Source organism: Camelina sativa, chromosome 4, assembly GCF_000633955.1.
Source record: "Camelina sativa cultivar DH55 chromosome 4, Cs, whole genome shotgun sequence".
Lineage (NCBI taxonomy): Eukaryota > Viridiplantae > Streptophyta > Magnoliopsida > Brassicales > Brassicaceae > Camelina > Camelina sativa.
This window is the reverse complement of record NC_025688.1, coordinates 27616716-27637807: the sequence shown is the minus strand read 5'-3', so window position 1 is coordinate 27637807 and position 21092 is coordinate 27616716. Positions and strand designations below refer to the sequence as shown.

At 33.5% G+C, this 21092-nt stretch overlaps 1 protein-coding gene and 2 pseudogenes across 1 annotated transcript; 1 reads left to right on the top strand and 2 right to left on the bottom strand.

Moving 5' to 3' along the window:
• LOC104784387 lies at positions 4439-5037 on the bottom strand (annotated as a pseudogene).
• On the top strand, positions 8887-14445 carry LOC104784386 (annotated as a pseudogene).
• LOC104782840 lies at positions 14393-16814 on the bottom strand. The gene has a single exon (XM_010507889.2). It carries the CDS (start codon positions 16412-16414, stop codon positions 14516-14518), a length of 1899 nt encoding a protein of 632 aa, XP_010506191.1. The 5' UTR covers positions 16415-16814; the 3' UTR covers positions 14393-14515.

Below are 21092 nucleotides of genomic sequence, written 5' to 3'. Positions count from 1 at the left end.
AACTGTTCATGGTTTGATGTTAATTATCAAGTTGAACCGTTCGTTCTAGCTTGGTTTTACTAAGTATTCTACATGAAGAATACTCTGATTGAATGAGACTGTTTTGGGAAGGAAGATACTTGTTGTGAGAGAAAGTGTTAGCTGTTAGTGTTGTTAAAAGGCTTGATTCTGTTTTTAACTCGGTACACCTTCTTCTTTTTTCTGCATTGTAATCTTTTTGGAGCTCTCAGAGTCAGACTGTGAGAAATCCCAACGCTCATTCTGATTATAAGGTGAATTGCTGGGGGAGAATCCTCGTGGAGACGTAAATTTCTGTCAAACAGTTATAATCGAACTCGTAAAGCTGTGTGTGTTCTTAATCTTATATCGATCTTTAGCCTAACTCTGTTTTATGTGTTCGTTGTGCTTGAGTTCTTCGAGTGATTCGATTAAAACTAAAATCAAGAGACAGATTCCGGCAGATGCCAATAGCCCCAATATGCCATCGGCTCAACATGCAGTTAGAGAGAAAACGAAAGTGTATGTAACAGCGTATAGGAAAGAACAGTTTAGTAGTAACCTTAAAATACCAATCCAACCCTACCCATATGCGAGAATTAAACAACCATTTGTTTATTGTTTTGACTGAAAATGACTAACCGCTAGGTTTAAAGGTTTACAAGATTTGTTAGCTTTTATATTAGCTAATTCCTTCACGGCATAAATCATAATTTGGTCACTAAACGCATCTTATAGTAGTATGCACACGACAAAAAGGTCGGACCATCTTTTGTTTACTTCCAAATTCATTGCTATTTTATTGATCTTCTTTATTTATTTTTTGGGCAAACGTATCATATGATATAGAAAAGAGATTAACCTCTACTCCCTAAGAGAGGATACAACAAAACTACAGAAGGCCTAATAAACCAAAACATCCACTAGGCGAGCAAAAGCGAAAGCTATTAACAACAACAATGCTCAAATTGAGACTTTAGGATAAGGGTGAACTCACAAGTTCTACCAAAGCAACCTCTAACCAAGAGCATCCAATAAAACAAACATCTTAAGCTTGGAAATCCTTGCCAAAACCATAAGAAAGAGGAAACAAAGCCTCCAAAGACACGAACGTTAAATACTCAGCTATTCTTCTATAGGAAATAATGCTTTCATGGGAAAAGGTAAATTGAGTTAATTGCAGCTCAAGTTGTTTACCGATTACCCTAAAAAAACCTAACTAGTATATAATAAGAACACTATCTAAAAAAAAATATAGCAACAAACAATTAAAATAAAAGAAACCAATATTTTTGTTTATTTGGGTAAGAGATTATGATGCCAAATATTTGTACAAAACACTTTTTAATAACGTTACCTACACGTTGGAACTTAAGAGTATTTATTAAAAAAGCACCATGTTAAATATTGCTATTATACAGGAAACGAAAAGGCAAATGAAAATATGAAATGAGAGGGAATGATATAAGAATATTATTTACCTGCTGAATCAAATAATCTACGACTTTTGTTTCTAATAATTATTATTTTTTAATTATTAAACAAATTGGAACACTATTTAAACTGATAAAAAAAAATGGTTCTTGAAAACTTAAAAAAAAAAAGAGGAGCCTTTTGTTTTTATTTTGGGAAAAGAGAGGAGGAGGCCTATATATATATATATATTTCCAAGAGGAGACTCTCGCGCTCACCTCAGCCTCATCTCTTTACACATCTTACTCCAATTCTTGATTAGGGTTCATCAGCGATTGATACAGAAAGCATAAACATGGAATCTTTGTAAGATCCTGTACTCTTTTCTCATTGTAGTTTTTGTAGTCCCTTTGAATTTCGACGTTTGCTTGGTGTTTTCTCTGGAATGTTCGTGGTCTTGATGCATCGTTTTCGTTTTCATTCCCTGGGTTGTTCGATCTCTGAACTGGAAGAATCATTAAAGATTTTGGGTTCAAAGCAATTGTGAAATTGCTATCTTCGTTTATCGATATTGATTCTATAAGCGGTGATCGTATGATTTTGCGTCTGAATAGGCTCTGTAGAATTAGCGATATATATATATGGTTTTGTTCTATCAATTTTTGCGTTTTCTTGCTAGAAACATATTTCAGGTTTTTGCCTTTTATCGCAGAAGCGTTAAGATCATTATTGATTGATTTATGAAATTCTCTACTTTCTCAGGAGGAACGCTTATAGGTTTTTGAAAGAATCGTGGAGGAGGGCTGAGAGACAAGAAGAGGCTCCGAACGTCAATCATGAGGCTCGAGCTGCAATCAGAAGGGTTGCTTCTCGTCTCAGAATTTCTGAAGATAGAGCCACAGTTTTGCTTGTCAACTTTCATTGGTAATGTATCTTTATGCATAGATTGTTTCTTACGTACTCTGTTCTCTTCTTCTTCGTATTGATTATGATGAATTCGGAATGTGTTTTTTAGGGATGAAAGTAGGATTGACTCGGGATCCTTACTATCCCGTTATTTTGTTAGCAACCCTCAGTTTGGCCATCAACCTTCAATGGTTTGTTTCTTGCACTTTTGGTCTTTTATTCTGGTCATGGCACTCTGTTTCTTTTATACTTACTAATTCTTTTTTTACAAAAATATCTAGAGGCATTGTCGCATATGTAATGTTTATGCTCTTTGCAAGAATCTCGGCTGTGGGCACTACTCTTGCGGNTCGTTTATCGATATTGATTCTATAAGCGGTGATCGTATGATTTTGCGTCTGAATAGGCTCTGTAGAATTAGCGATATATATATGGTTTTGTTCTATCAATTTTTGCATTTTCTTGCTAGAAATATATTGCCTTTTATCGCAGAAGCGTTAAGATCATTATTGATTGATTTATGAAATTCTCTACTTTCTCAGGAGGAACGCTTATAGGTTTTTGAAAGAATCGTGGAGGAGGGCTGAGAGACAAGAAGAGGCTCCGAACGTCAATCATGAGGCTCGAGCTGCAATCAGAAGGGTTGCTTCTCGTCTCAGAATTTCTGAAGATAGAGCCACAGTTTTGCTTGTCAACTTTCATTGGTAATGTATCTTTATGCATAGATTGTTTCTTACGTACTCTGTTCTCTTCTTCTTCGTATTGATTATGATGAATTCGGAATGTGTTTTTTAGGGATGAAAGTAGGATTGACTCGGGATCCTTACTATCCCGTTATTTTGTTAGCAACCCTCAGTTTGGCCATCAACCTTCAATGGTTTGTTTCTTGCACTTTTGGTCTTTTATTCTGGTCATGGCACTCTGTTTCTTTTATACTTACTAATTCTTTTTTTACAAAAATATCTAGAGGCATTGTCGCATATGTAATGTTTATGCTCTTTGCAATAATCTCGGCTGTGGGCACTACTCTTGCGGTCGTTGCTTCTTAGGTACGTAACGTATAGTGTTACTTACTAATCACTATATGTTTATTAATTGTGGTTTTTGTTTTAATGTAGAGTTGGTAACTTCTGTTGGAAATTCACTTGGATACTCCGAGAGGGAGTTAATTTTTTTTGCTCTTGTGGTGGTAATGTATGAAACCAAATCTTACTTCAGGATTTGATTTCATTCATAATACTTTTGTATAATAACAATTTCTTTTTAACTTGCATAGTGTAGTACTACGGATTAAAATGGTGTTAACGGTACTATTTTTTTTTTCTTTTTTAATTAGTGTTTTTCTTTTTATTAGAGAAAAGTCAACGCCAAAGTTTATATAGTAATAAAACTGGTAATTTAGTCAAAGACCAATATAAGCTTTTATGTATCCCGGGAACAAGAATTAATTGATTAATAAGACTACAAAAGCTTATCAATAGGCGTCAGGAGATATGAGCCAAACTGCTATGTGAAAAAGAATTAATATGAAGACAGATAGATGATCAAATCTCAAGTTTCACTCGTGACACCTTATTATTACAAAAGTCAATAGCAATATAATCTTTTGAATTTTATACGAATGCATATTATTTATAGAAGAACCATTAAAACTATTACAAATTGTATTTCTCTCTCTGTCACTTTAAAATTGGTAATTTAATAACCACACCTATCATCTCAGATTACACGTTCTACTCTCAGATTACGAATTTCGTAAGAGAAATGATTATTATTAGCTTTATTTTATTTTAATAGGAGAACTTTTTGAAGAGAAAAGTGAGCTCACATAATTGACTGTTAACTGTTTTCTTATCAATATAGTATATTGCAGAACCCACCACATTTGTATTAATCTACAAGGAAAGAGTTATGTTCATATCCTCACTCCTGAAACCTGATTTTGTATGTAAACCTTAATGTTCTCTTCTACTCTATTATGGTTACACAGTTTCTCACATTACATTACATTAACAAATAAGATTCAACCACATCTAGATTGCACCAAACCATTGAAGATTTAACCAGTAGAGAAAGCTTTACCGATACAAAGAATATACAGCCGCAAGCATACATAGTTGGCTTAGATGGCATCTTGTTTACTTCGCAATAGCTCACGCTCTATAGGTTCGAATTCTTTCAAACTGTTCACTACGTTCTCAACTTTCTTGGCTATCTGATCACGATGCTCTTCAACAATCCTTGCAAACGCATCTAGCTGTTCGCTGTATGCTGCAAATAACCAGTTCTTGAATTCTCTTACCCTTTTCGTCCTACAACAACAATATTTACCAAGATGGTCTCTACATGCATGTGTGCTCAAAATACTTTGTGTTACATTGCATAAGGAATGAAGTTAAGTTATCTACTCACCAGAGTTTGGCGAGCCTCGCGAGGTGAAACAACCAGTGGATCGTTATGTTCTTTGACAAATTTGGTAATGACCCATTTGCCAGAACGGTCATACTTAACATGAATCATGGCTTTGCGGCCTTCTCTTGTGCTCGGTCTTGGTTTCCTAACTGATCCAATTACTTACCACGGATACTAATGACCTTCTTTGTTACAACCAAATCTCCGGGAAAGGATCTTTCCATTCTTCTCGGATCTCCGGCAAGACTTTACACGCATCACAAAACCTAAACGTCCAGAGTAATCATCATAGAACATCTTAGCAGCATCCTCGGATATGTGTGTGGCTGCTTCGGATACAGCATTAAAGTTTTAATTAATATTTTTTATTATAGTGAAATATTTTAATTTCTGATAAATAGTTGCATTTTTAAGCTAAAGTAAATATTTTTTTAACAAAAATATATAATATAATGTGTAAAGTTTTGCTGTACATATATTAAAAAATGAATAGTGACGAAAGAAAGGTAGTTAAATTTTCAATTTATAAGCTACCGTGATAATCATGCTTAAGATATTCAAAGATACTCTTATACTTTTTTGTTTTGTCACGGTCTATTCACTACGATTAGTTTCAAAAAAAAAAAAAATGCCTACGTAATACAAATTTTGATGTCCAATAAAGTTGATTTATCATGGCTAGAGTTATGAATGAGATTAAAAGTAGGGGTCTTTTTCCATGCTCCTTTTTTTAAATACCTTTTTTTATATTGACCATTTTTAAATCTACTATTTTTTATATACAAAAAGATTAAATTACCCATTTTTGAGTGACCAGTAAGAATGTACAGTCATCAAAATCGAAAATATTTTCTTGCTAAAAACAAAAAATTTTCTCGCCAAATTTTTTTTTCCGCCAAAATCGAAATTTTTTCCCGTAAAAAATTATGTTTTTCCGCCAAAAAAAAAAATTTCCGCAAAAAATCAAAAAAATTTTCCGCCAAATTTTTTGAAATTTATACCTTATATAAACAGTGTAAACGCTTTTAAAAACTTTTACAATGTGTTTAAACACTTTTTAAAAACCTTGTAAACGCTTTTAAAAACTTTGTAAATGCTTTTAAAAACCTTTTAAATCGTTTACAAGGTGTTTAAAAACATTGCAAAAGCGTTTACAAGGTGTTTAAAAACCTTGTAAATAAAAACCTTATAAAAGCGTTTACAAGATGTTTAAAAAACCTTTTAAAATTCTTTAAAAATCTTGTAAAAGTCTTTACAAGGTGTTTATAGGGCTTTTATAAGGTAAATTTTTTTGCGGGAAATTTTTTTTGTCAAAAATTTTTATCAACATTTTTTTGACAAAAAAATTTTGGCGGGAATTTTTTTTCGAAATTTTTTTTACTAATTAAATTATTATTCATTTAAGGATAAAATGATCATTAATAATGACAAAAAAAAAGAGATATTTTTGAAAAAAAATATATCAAAAAGAGTATTTTTAACAAATTTTTTTAAAAGTATTGCTTATAACAACACATCCAATATGAATCAAAACAAAATTGACTTATCAAAACCAAACTCAAGATCGCGATAATTCTAAACAACGAACAAAAAAACGTCAAATTTTGAAACAATTAGAAAATTATGATGACTAACTATTTTGAAGATAAATATTTGTTATTAATTGTGTTTTTCATTTTGTTATTGCGAATTTGGAAAGTCCTTCGGAATTTTTTTGTATACTCCAATAAGGAGTTAATATTTATGGTCTTTACTCTCTACTGTGGTGATGTTTGAGACCAAATCTTACTTTCTAATTTTTTTTTTTTCTCAACTACTTTACAGATTAAAATGGTGCTAAGGTACTAATTTTTTTTTTGTTTTTGTTTTTTATTATAAGCGAAAAGAACCAACGCAAAAGTTTATGAAATAATAAAACCGCAAAATACTCAAAGACTAATAACAAAGGATTTAAAGTTATGAACATTTTGGTAAAGCCTTTATGTATTTTAGGAACCAAAATTAATTACTACAAAAGCTTATTGCGATGTATTCTTTTAACCTGACACCAAGTCACTACCCACTGTAATAAAAGCATTTTCAGCTCTACAAAAGTATTCTCAGTCCTTTGGACTATTAAATAATTTAACGGTTGACTAAACGTATTCAAGGTGATATTTTAAGTCATGTGTGTAAAATTTCCAAATCATATGTTATTTAATTATGTATTTTAAAAAATTTCTTTCAAATCCATTGTTATTGAACTAATGATTTAAAAATCTACCATAAAATCAATGTTATTCAAAACAGTTTATGGATTTGAATATTAATAATTTTTAAAAATTCTCGAGGATTTGAAATTATTTTTTTATTTAAAAATACAGAAATCCAAATATCATAGTTTTATGTGAGATTTGAGAGAATTTTTCAATAAATCATATCAACTTCCATAAAATCATTAAAATCTTTTTTTTTGTCAACCACTTGACTACAACAGACCGACATATTAGTCAAATTCATACATTCGTAGAGAGCATGACTTGATCGTTAGTGTGGTGGTGCCTTATTCATTAAGGACTTACCATTGGCCACAACACTAGGATCACTTCACAATCATTAAAATCTCGTAAAAGATAAAATCAGCTATACTATTGAAGCTGGAGTACTCACAAGACTCAAATTGGATCATGATTTTGTTTTGGTACGTTTTTCATTAAAAATGATTAGAAAATCACTTAATTTAATTAAATTAACCTATGATTACCATTTTATGTAATGACCATTATACCCTCCATTCAATCACTAAATATCCACCGGGTCGGGACGCGGATCCTGTATGATCCGGAAACAGAAGGAAAAAAATTAACGGATCTGTTTTTACTCCATTTCTAAAATATTCGGATCATGTTTTGGATTTGGTTCAAGAATAGTTATTTCCGTTACCAAACAGAGTTATTCGTTAGAGGCAAACACTCCGATTTAATTGTTTTTAAGGTATCTAAATTAAAACCATATGTTAATTACCAAAATTTAAGATAATTGCTTAATTACCAAGATTGGTCTTATCAATTAATCTTTCAGTATAATCTTTTAAAGGAGATATTTTGTGATTTAGTTAAAGTCTTTGAAAACGAATATTCATCTTACCAAATCTTACTACATTGCTTGATTTCCGAGATTATCATTTTTCTCTACTCTTTTACGATAAAGTTTGAAAAGGAATATTCATCTATCAGTGGGAACGAATCAAGTAAGTAAACATATTTTGCGTATATTAGAAATATCAAATCTTAAGTTCTAATTGATAACATAAATCTACCTAATTTCACTATAAATATATTATGAGCTTACTATTGAAATATTATACTAAAAGAAGATACTTAAAATTCGTTAGACAAAATGATGGCTCTCTCCCTTTCATACACTCCCTTGAAAGATCTGAAACCATAAAAAAATGTTTGACGTATTCAAGTTAAAAATCTCCATAGTTGGAGAATGAATACAGATAAACTTGGTGAATCAATAGAACTGATTCTGGTTGACGAAACAGTATGCATTTTAGTATAGATTTAATATTCCTTTACTAATCAATTAATATCAATTCATTCTAACTGTGTTTTTTTTATATATATAGGGTGACAAAATAGGAGCTACTGTGAGAAAGGATCATATCAACAAGTTTGAAGCTGATTTGAAGTATTTTTGTTTGATTTATATAAAGTGTATTTTTGTAACCCTTCAAACTATATATTACAAAGATACAAATTACAAAAAAAAGTAACTAACAAAATATATAATTCCGTGTTGTAGCACGGGGTATCACCTAGTTTGAATATTAGATTGACTACACCCCTAAATTAATGATCGAACATATGTAATAAGTAAAGAATCTGTAAAGAAATCTTATGAAAATTAAAATGAAAATCAAATATATTGTTTTTAATTCTAAATGAAGAGAAAAGTTGAAATAAGTTTTAAAAAAAAGATAATGACGAACTTTTATATCTATCTTCTTATAAACAAGCCCAAAACAGTAACAAAAATCTAAAAGAAAAAGTAAAAAAAAAAAAGAAAGAAAAGGAAGTTAATCTGTGAGCTTTTAATCTCCTTTTCAAGAACCATATAAGAAGCAAACAAATGGAGAAGATGATGAGGGAAGAAGAGAGGAACCTAAATCCGATGGACTACCTAGTTGTCGATCTGTTGGAAGAAATACTCCTACGACTGCCATGCAAATCAATCCACAAATTCAAAACAGTCTCAAAGCAATGGAGATCAATCCTCGAGTCGAGGAGGTTCATGGAGAGGCGTGAGGATTTTCAGGCGAAGGTGAAAATCCTAGCTGTCAGAGACGACCGAACCGAGTCTGGATTCGAAGGTGATGAAGAGATCGAGATGGTCTATCTACACTGCGATGGTGATGCCACACGACCCTTGCTAACATTTGAGGGTTTGGTATGCATCCCGGAACCAGGTTGGATCAACGTTTTGAACCCAACGACCAGACAACTCCAGCGATTCCCTTGTACCCCATATCATCCCGTGTCCTCCGATTTTCTTAGACGTCAGCGAAAATGTAATCTGTTATATGGTTTATTATAAAAGAGTCTTAAGTCAGATATGGATTAGAATTGTCTGAAAAGTTCAACATTTTTTGCAGACAAACCATACCTCACTTTCTTTCCGGGAAATTGGGCTATGGGATTTGGTAGAGACAAAGTTACGGATTGCTACAAAGTGGTGAGGATGTGTTTTGGTGATGTTGAAGAATGCGAGGTTCTTGATCTTCAAACTGGTGAATGGAGGAAACTTAATCCACCTCCTCACAAGGTCGATGAGGGAAGGAAGTCAGTGTGTATAAATGGGTCAATATACTGGTTATACAATTACTAGCCTTGAACCTTCACACACTAGAGTTCAACAATGTGTCGGTTTCAGTTCAGCGGTGGCATCCTGCAAGGCTGCAATCCAGATGCTGAACCTTGAGGGCCGCCTAGCCATGGCCCAAACCATGGGTTGGCCAGAATGGGTGCTAGAGATACTGATCTTAATGGATGTAGAGAAAGAAATATGGAGTAAGACTCACTCCATAACGTTAGCAAGTATCATTATTTACCACCCACAGAAGTCTAGTTGGTTCACGGTGGTCACAATTTCTAAGTTAGGGAATCTTGTCTTCTATGACAATCGCAAGAGATTGTTCAAATATAATCTAGAGACAGATGAGATTTGTTGTCTCTCCTCAGATATTTCTGTTATATCTCCTTACATCGAGAATTTGGTACCACTTCCTTCGACATCAAGACATCATGCAGAAAATTACAAAATGATGATATCTACTGTACTATCTACTTGCAGATTGTTTCTCGAAGCTAAGCAACCGGGGCTCGGGATATCAAAAAAGATTAAACTTGGGGTTGTGTTTGCCACACTAGTTGCGGTTGGTTATATTTGTTTTAGATCATTCAAATTGAAATAAGTGGATTCATGTCCATTTGCATGCCCCCTCCATGTAACTTGTGAAGCTTCAAAACTTTCTATCTGTTTACTGATATTGATTAGGGGCCATTGGCCCTAAATTATACTATGTAATACTGTATTATCAAATTATGGTTTAGCATGTTATTGGCTAATTAAACGTCTCTCTTGTTCACTTATTAGAGTCTTGTTGTCTAGGTGTAAGTGGGAGCTTTTGGTTGAAAATATATTTTTCTTCGGAGTAATTCAAAAGTTCTTTGTAAATAAATGTAGTGTTAATTAATGCTACAGTTTGACTTAATGGTCTTCGCCACTGCGTTTTCAAATATTATATTTATTTGAAACTTAATAAGTCTTTTCGGTTTTTTTGAATTGGAACATATTTTGCCGTTTTCGAATATTCAACAGATTATTGAGCGGATTGTATCCTTTTTTATTGTATGATAGCTATGACTTTTGGATGCACTCATCACCGACCAGGTCAGATTAATTCAGGTTAATATTGTAAAATCAAATGAAAGAGAGAGATCCTTTTATTCATATCGTGTTTTCTTTTATCAATAGTTCAATACACATGCAGAGATAGTTCTACTTCCTTGATGAGACATCAGGTATGGATACACATAGTAATGTACTTGCATATAAATCTAATCAATTCAGAAACTCAAATAACAGAATGAATTACATTGGAACTCTATATATACAAATAAAATAATTAATTTTTCTATTTTGTTTCTGGTACAAAAAAGCTTGAAGACACATAGGAGTATTAAATTTGTTCAAAACACTTACAAATAAACAAGTCGGAAGAGTAATATAAATTATTTTTACATAAGACACACACACACATATTTATATATATATATATATATATATATATATAAATAAATTAAAAATATGAACTAGGAGCAACAATTATCACACGATATACACAGTGAACATAGAGAAACAACTCTACACGTTATACATAATTAGAAAAATTGAAATATAAGAAAACCTGCTTGTATGAATAATAATTTAGCTAAGTGTATGCCGTTACGAGAAATGTGCAAAAGCAAACTTAGCAACTAAACAGAGCATGGCATGAACACTTTATCTAGTATGGAAACACTAATATTTTTGACGCGTTCTTTGTAGTTAGGTACAGCTAAATGGATCATCAATAGTCATAAGTAATTCATTGGCATTTTTCCTTTTTACTTATCAGAGTAATTTTGAAAATCAGAAGTTATCTAACCATCAATGTAAGACTATCCTCTTCTAGCAATAAAGAGGAGTTTGTTTTTACACATCCCCATCATTATTTGTCAGCAAGATGGTTTCTTCATACTAGAATTTTTATAAAGATCTCATGATGTGGTAATTTAATAATCATCGAACAAAGCAATTGAAATAATAACTCATACTAAGACCATGAGTATACGATTCGATAATAGTAAGTTATTATTTTGACGCGTTGGTTAAACTTTGTAGTTAGGTACAGCTAACTAAGTGCATTATCAATAGTCAGTAATCAGTTGGCATTTTTCCTTTTTACTTATCAGAGTAATTTTGAAAATCAGAAGTTATCCAACCATCAATGTAAGAGTATCCTCTTCTAGAAATAAAGATGAGTTTGTTTGTTGCTTCGCCTCTTTTTTTTTTGTTACACATCCCCATCATTAGTTTTCAACAATATGGTTAATTTCTTCTTACTTTTACCGTCACGCGGATTCCGAAGGTGCTTATAAAGATCGAGTCATTTGTCATTGTGATTTTCGTATTGAAGTCGACGTTCTTGTTCTTTCTAATTACTCTTGGTATGCTTCTTATTTCTTCCTAGTGTGTCCTCTTCAATTTTCCGCATGAGATTGCTTTCGTTCCTCAATCTTGGGTTTTTGGTTTCGTTTTATTTCCTTCGGTTGTTTGATTATTGCCTTGAACTGGTAAATTCAGTTATTTTTTTGGGTTCAAATCTTTGGTAAATTGGATTGAGATGATAGTTCTAGGGGTTGATGCATGCTGTTTTGTTTACAATGATATTACAAGTCCCTCTTGCTTCTTAATATGCTCCGTAAAATTAAAGTTGATATATATATATATATATATATATATATATATATATATGTGTGTGTGACTATTGACTCTGTTTTTTTAAGGTTTAAGACTTAAACAAACTTTGGAAAGAATCATGGAGAGAGTTGAGAGAGTAAAGGGTATCAATGAGGTTTATGCCACAATCGAAAAGATTGCTTCTCGCCTACCCATTACTGAGGATCAAGCTACTTTTTTACTTTTGTTCTTTAAATGGTATATGTATCTACTTTTCTTAATAATTCTAATTTTTTCCATTCTTACTTTGTTCTAATTGTTAGTGATTATGAACTTTGAATTTGGTTAGGGATGAAAAACAAGTTGAGTCAGCTTTCGATCCTGTTAATGGCGTGTTTTCTTCGTCCTTTGACCTTCTCACCAATCCGGCGTCGTCTGATTCGCTTAAGGTATGTTTCTTATTCTCTTGGTCATTTTCAAGAATTGTCACCAAAAAAAACTATATTAGTTTCTGATTTTATACCAAGTCTCTAATTCTTTTATACATTTCTAGACCATATGCTGTCTTTGCGGGGTTTTTAGTCATTGTCCAATTCCAAACCTTGGATGCAATGACTATGTTTGTTTGAAGTGCGTTCAAGTATCCAGATTCCAGACCAGCCACAAGTCATATCTCCAAGTCAAAACAAAAAGGAGATATGACTTGTGGCTGGTCTGGAATCTGGATACTTTACTCGAAAGTATTCAAGAAGGAAGTATTCATATCTTACACGTCGGTTTAGTGCTCATATTCTGATAAGATAGAAATTAAATTATAGTTAAATAATTTAGAACCGAGGTGTGGTTCTCTAATTAAAAATAATATTTGACAGAAATAAAATTTATTTACATTGTAATTGACCCCTTTATTACATTAACAATACTTTCATCCACTACCACTAGAGTAGAGAGAATGTATAGGCATTTACTTACTTGCCATGGGACCTTTATCATGTTTATCGTTTATTAAGCAATAAAAATGCGTTTATGACAAAACAAAAATGTGAAGAAGAATCCCAACTACTGTTTTGCAAATTTCAATTGACTACATCGCTGTGTTTAATAATTGGTTAGCTATGTTTATGAAATAGTAAACGCAACTAACTACTAGTATTTGATTATGTTGGTAGAGAGAGGTCTGGGGGTAATTTTTTTTTTTTTTCAAAGTCTGGGGGCAACTCAGAACCGACATAACTGAATAAACTAAACTGAAAGTCAAACCAACGACATTAGAGATCAAATAAATGAATAAAATGAAATCCCAGTGGGTCTATCTACTGGTTACATATTCAGAGGGTTTACAAAGTACTAGCCTTGGATCTTCACAAGGAAGAGTACCGTAAAGTTCCGGTTCCGGCTACGTCAATCACGCTGGACACTCAGATAGTGAACCTTGAAGACCGTCTAGTCCTTGCTATAACCAGAGTTAGGCCTGAATGGATACTAGAGATATGGGGCATGGATAGAGATAAAGAAAGATGGAGTAAGAGTTACTCCATAAGTTTGGATCCTAGTAGAGTTGTTTCCTGGCGAAGGCAGAAAAGGTGGTTCACCCCCGTGGCAGTTTCTAAGCAAGGGAATCTTGTCTGTCTTCTATGACAATAAGAATAGGCTGTTCAAATATTATCCGAGGACTGATGTTATTGGTTGTCTCTCCTTAAACACTTGTGTTATGTCTCCTTACATGGAAAATTTGGTCCCACTTCCGTTAAAACCAAGCCATCCACTTCCTGCTCGGAGAAACTCGGATTTAGAAATGAGGATGTCTAGATGCCGTTTGTTTTCGACGCCAGGTTCTTGGATATCCAAAGTTTTGAAAAGGAATGTTTGGATTCTAAATATTTTGTTTACATCTTTAGTAGTAGTTGGTTATATTTGCTTGCCTCTCAAGGAGTTATCTATCTAATGTCAACATTGTTATTTGGTTCCATTTACTTCGAGATCTTAATGATATACTTATTTTGCTAACCAACTCATTAGTCGTTTCTCTTCCTCTTTACTCTTTAGTTTAACATTTAAAACGATTTGTATTAATTAGAAACTTGAAAAACCAACAATAGTCTCCTTCTTTCTCCTTGTTCGTGATCATCAAAGACGAGTTAAATTTTTGTCTCTCAATCATGTCTTTAATTTGTAATTTAAATTTTTGTATTTCTGATAGAATATATGCAAAACACTTGTACTGCTTAAATAGCATAATATATATACAGTAAGTTTAAAAGAAACATTTAGTGAAAGTATCAAAAAGATTCCCTCTTCTTCATTGAAACTTGACTTTCAGTCTTTGTCTAAGGGACTCGATTGCATTCTGTATCCTGTTACCTTCTCTCATTCTCACTTCCAGAGATGCCTCATGTAAGTTTTGAATTCCTCGACCCAAGTTTGCAATCGAAGGAGCTGAAGGAAGAGACACAGCTGCACATTCGATCCCATCTCCATAGGCGAACAATCCCGCACAAGTTGCAAGGCTGGCTCCAAATGTCGCCAATGGTAAGGTACCTATGGGTTTTGCTCGTCTTTTCCGCATAATCTCATAGAATGCAGTTCTCATGGCAGATAAGCTTGTCTTTTCCACAGAAGCTATGATGCTATGTGTTACTGCTCTGATCTTCTCGGCGGATATAGATGCTTTTACTAAAGATGTTGATTTGGCTCCAGAACTAGCAAAACCAGGGGCCATTACTTTTGATGGAGCTGCCACTTTGGTAAATGCAAATGTCACTGCCTTGTGGGTGTGCGTTAAGAATAGGTTCAATGAAGCCGGTACTTTAAAAGTTACAATCTTGAAGAAAGGAGAAGCAGAGATGGCCTTGGATAGTGATGAAGCACCCCAGATAGCAGTCGCACCGGCACCAACTGCTACCACCGGTTTATCAGATATCAGTCGTTTTAACTTTGAATCATTAGTCTTCCCGTCGCTATCAAAATCTTGCACCATATGCTCAGACATATCTTTGACTTCTTGCGGAACACGAGTTTTCCAGTGTTTCCTAAGACCTGCAAGGCTACTTGCATCTACTACTGCTACTATGTTCTTAAACTTTTTAGCCTGGCTACGAAGAAGATCTGCCATAAGTGCGTAAGATTTGTCTTCAGAAGAGAGCTGTGAAAACTGAACTTCGGCTCGGCTTGAACTTCTCATGTTCTTGACTGGTAGTCGCCCAGCATTGTTCAAAGCAATTCTTAGACCTTCAACTGCAATCTGGAAAAGGTAAACTTCAGAGATAACCTCTGTATTCATAGATTCACCTCTATTTACATCAGACAACATCTTTCTGGCATTTGTTAGAGCTTTCCCAATAGATGGTAGATCGCTGAATATATCATGAAGGTCAACAAGCAAGGGGTAAAAAGATTGAGCAAATGGTGGAACCTCATGACTATAGGACTGTATCTCATTAGTAACAACTCCACTTGCAACACATCTTGATGGGCTAAGTTCTTTATTGAGCTGTAAAGATACCAACTTTAGCATCTGTGCTTGTACCTCATTCCCTATAGAAAACCTTCGAGAGCTTGAAAATACAGCAGAGCCAAAATGTTGTGGTATGAGACTATTAGCTAAACTCTGCATCTTGCCTCCTCCGGTCTCAGTTTCTCCAGAGGAAGCTTCCCCGGCAGCGAGTTTGACAAAAGGAGATTCCAGAACCATAAAAGATGAACCAACCTCCCCAGCAACTCTCTTTGCAGCCAACAAATGACCATTAAAACTTGTCCCAAAAATCTCCCTCAAAACCAAGATCCCTGCAACGCTTTCATACTTTTCTTTGTTAACCTTGTCTACAAAACACTGAATAAGAACTTTAAAAGCTGATGTGGGAACTGAATCACTTGATCCATCTCCTAATAACACAGTCTCCTCAACTTGAGCTTCCGCAAAAGCTGTTTTGTCCACTTGAGCCACCACAGCACCAGGACGGATTTCTCGTATAAGAAACTCGGCATCACTAGCGGATCTCTCTGATAAATTCTGAGAAGAAAGTATGTAAATAGTGGAATCATGCTCAGGGACTCTAACAGCAAACACAAAGTTCTTTGTACTCTCAGGCAATGAAAGCCTCTGAACAATCTCCTTTGATTCCTTAAGGTCACTAGTGCTCTCAAAAATCGAAAAGGGCCATATGTTTTGCAGACTATTCACAAAAAAAAATGCGACCATTATCGAATTGGACTCCAAAGACAGAGACTTTTAAACCTAGTAAAACGAATTCTGAACCGAGCCCTCCACGGCAAACCAAACGAATCCGAGAAAACCCTTAGTCGTCTATCGAATTCAATCGAGCTGCGCATAGATTAAGTAATTTGGTCTACTGAATCATGCAGGCGCGATCTCGTAAGACTGATTGATGATCGAAACAGCACTCAAGATGAAATCAACAAAGACCGATGGAGAGAGAGAGAAACCAACCGTGGAGAATCAAAGCAGACGGAGGAGGAGACTGATTCTTGTCGCGGATGATGACGAAGAAGTATCTGGGATTTTTGAGATTAGGGTTCGGTAGTATCAAATTCGAACCCAACAAACTCAGACTCTGTGAATCACAAATTCACTTGCACACAGAGACCAGACCACACAGGTTAGCTCTTTTTTCGTAATACTAAATTGTGATTCCGGTTAATAAATTTCGGTTTGGTTCGAATTGGTTATTTTGATTTTCTTAATTTAGTCGGTTTTGACGATTTTTTAATTTTGTTTCGTTCAGTTTTCTTTTTGGATAAAACTAGCAAAGGTTATTATTATATACAGATAATCAACGTAATTATTCTTCGTGGATCCATAAACTCATGTGTGTTAAAATCTGTATGTATTATTTGGTATTCATATACTAAATTTGGTTTTGGTTCGATTTCGAAAACTTCAATTTACAACATTATACGGATCATCTATCTTCGTGTATTTGTTCTTATAATGTTTGTGAGCAACTACAAGTCTGTCTACACGAAAGTGCATGCATATTGTGTGTGTATCTCTTGTTGTTTTAAGGAGAGAAAATATAGATCATGCCGTAGAATAATATCAATATGTCACATATGTCAAGGGTCATATGAATTAGTTCATGGTCCAAGTTTTCATATTCAGACCAATCGTTTAGATTATACAAAATTTAACCTAAAATGGACTAATGCTAGTTTAGTACTCCAACACAATTTATGAAGCTCTCGGATGATAAAGCGAATGCTGGGAGGCTAGAGGAAGCCGTTAGCCTATTAAAGCTGAGATGCTTCTTCTTTACTTTGAACTCTAATGTGTCCAAGTGCCTGATTCTCGGGCTATTGCGTCGAGGAGATGTCAAAAAGGCCTATGAGGAATTGGAGGCGCTCAAGGGTTTAAATCACGCTTACCCTAAGGGATTCAGCGATATTATGAATGTGACTTGCACATTCATGGAGTATTGGTTTGAGTAAGGCAATGAGGAGGAAGCTATCAAGTGTAACAATATTGTAAAAAAGTTGGTAAAAGTCAGGGAAGCCACTACTGTCAATACACTCTTGGACCTTCTTCTCAAATATGACAGAAAAACCGAAGCTTGGTCCTTTTTTGGCCAGGTTTTGCACAACGAGGAACTACGAGACGTTAATCAAGATAAGCTAAATATCATGGTCAACGAGTGCTTCAAGATGGGTCTGTTTGACGAGGCAATCCAGACTTTCAACAAGGTGAAAACATCAAAGCTAAAATACACACTAGTTAGTTGTTATAGAAATATCATTACTAGGTTTTACGAGTGTGGCATGTTGTTGGAGGCAGAGCAATTCTTCGAAGAATTGTGTTTAGACAGATTGGCGCACCCTGATGTTTCGATATACACAACAATGATAGATGCATATTTAAAAGCAGGGAGAACCGTGGATGCTCTCCGAACCTCAGACAGGATGCATATGGGAATGTTGATTTGGCTCCATAACTAGCAAATGCAATCGATCAAAGGCGGTGTGAGTCACAAATCGTGGGAATGCGTAGCCGGTGTTGAAGCAAAAACCTAATCGATCAAACGCGGGTCTAGATCTTCAACTAGGTTTGGGGCAAACTTTGCGATTCGAGAATTTCATCTGAGCAATTCGGAACCCAGAGAGAGAGAGAGAGAGAGAGAGAGAGAGAGATAGATGAACTTTTTGAAAACCTGGCGGTTACATAATTTTTCATGAAAGATCGAATAATTTTACTGTTTGGTTTGGTTCCAAGAAATCACCCAAAACTAACATTAGACATGACCATAGTTACTATTTATTAACCACCGGTTCTATACGGTTTTGATTAAAATAATTATAACTAGATACGGTTATTTGACGATCTTATACTATGGTTAAGCAATGTTAATACAGTAAAACCTCTATAAATTAATAATGTTGGGACCAAAATATTTTATTAATTTATAGTGATATTAATTTATAGGTATTTTTAATTGTTTAATTTTTTAAAAATTATGAATTGAAACAATTTTTGCAAAATAAGATTAGAATTTTGGATGTTGTAAATTTTATGGTATTGGAATTGAATTTGAAATAATTAAAAAAATATTATTGACAATGAATTACAAATATTATAGACAAATTCACTTATACACATGACATAAATATTCAAATTTATGAATAAGAATATCAATTATCGTATTTTAATAGTCTATCAAACTATCAAAATGTAAATGGTGCATATTTAAAAATTGAAAACTTTAAAAAAAAATAGCTGTTTTATGAAATGTTATAGAATATTTTATATCATTATAATTTGAAGATACAACATAATAATTGTTTTATAGATATGACGTTTAAGAGAAACATATTTTACTATATCCAGTTCCGGCTCATGGGGGCGGCGAGAGGGGCAAAAGCCGAGGGACCATACCAAAATTTGGAAAAAAACCCTTGAATAAAGGGGACCAAACAAACAAAAAAAAAATTATATCTTGTGTCAAGGGTCCAAAAAATTCAGTTCATCTAGGGTCTAATATTTATTTGAGACGGGACTGACTATATCAGTATATATATATGTAAATTTACATGATTATTACTTTATGATATTATTGGGACCATATTTTACATGGAGATTTCAAAAAAATTATTATCTTATTATCTAATCAAATTTTGTTATTTTTTACACTGTCCCGACTTGGAACTAGCAAAATTTATTAATTTATAGTGTTTATTAATTTATAGAGTATTAATTTATAGAGGTTTTAGTGTATGAGCAATGGAATTTAGTGTTAAGTCATATGATATTTAAGTCATATGATAACACTAAAGTAATTACTATTGTGTTACAAATTATCATATACGAATTTAGTGTTATCATATGACTTAAATAACAACATTATTACTTTTTATTTATGGTTTTAAGGTTTTTAACATGCATTTACATATGTCATTGACTTATATGGGAATGTTGATTTGGCTCCAGAACTAGCAAAACCAGGGGCCATTACTTTTGATGGAGCTGCCACTTTAGTAAATGCAAATGTCACTGCCTTGTGGATATGTGTCAAGAATAGGTTCAGTGAAGTCGGTACTTTAAAAGTTACAATCTTGAAGAAAGAAGAAGCAGAGATGGCTTTGGATAGTGATGAAACACCCCAGATAGCAGTCGCACCGACACTAACTGTTACCCGGAGCCGGACCAATGAAATCCAGAGCCTCATACGAATTATGAAAAATAACACTATAATTTTATATAATATTATTAACTATAAAATAAAATAAAAATCAATTTAAACAAAACTTTTAGTTTAAAAACATAGTAGTGTAATATCTTTAAAAAAAAGAACTAACAAATTAAATATATTGGAAAACATAGTAGTCAAGCTGTGTTGCAAGTGGTGTTCCCAATGGGATACAGTCCAGCATTCGGATACAGAATTCCATTCTAAATACGTTTTGCTTTGGTTATATATTTGTGACTAAAGGATATTGTGATTAACCAAAAAATAAATTTGTGACAGAATTGAAAAACTGATTGGAACATTAGTTGACTAGTGGTGAATCTTCCTTTACAATAACAAAAAAAAAAGAAAACATCAATTTACAACATTATACGGATCATCTATAAAGTGTGAAGAGTTCTTCGTGTATTTGTTCTTATAATGTTTGTAACTTGTGAGCAACTACAAGTCTACACGGAAGTGCATGCATATTGTGTGTGGTATGTATCTTGTTTTAAGGAGAGAAATATACTGGATCATGCCGCAGAATATGTCAACACGTACATTTCAAGGGTCATGTGAATTAGTTAGTTCATGGTCCAAGTATTCAAATTCAGACCAATCTCATTAGATTCTACAAAATTTAGCTTGAAATAGAATGCTAGTTAAGTACTCCATATTCGTATTCTAATAAGAAAAACGAATGCCTAATCAATCTGCAAGTCCTCAATTAATTAGGACATCCTATAATTAGATATTTCCTACAACAACAACTAAAATCAAGTTCGTGTGTGTACGTTAAAGTGAGTATATAAAAAAAAAACAAGAAGTAAACGAAGTTGCATACTACTAGTAGAGACAGAAACAAAACACAAGTCCAAAGCGAAAGAAACATTCGACCAAACAAAAGCGAAAACTTGTATACAAATACAAATACAAATACAAATTCCCCTCTCCAATCACCCGCAGTACACGTCAGCCTCACCGAAGGCTTCATTACCACTCAATACTAAAATCTTATTGGTCTGTCACAATCCGCATGTGTCAGTGCTAGATTGAGACACACATATTATTTATTTTTGTTATATATATTTTTATTTATTTATGGGATGTTTTATGTTTTGTTTATTTATTTCCATACAAAAAGAGAAACGCAAAATAAAACGGTGTTGTGAAATCAAAGCAAAAAAAAAAAAAAAAAAA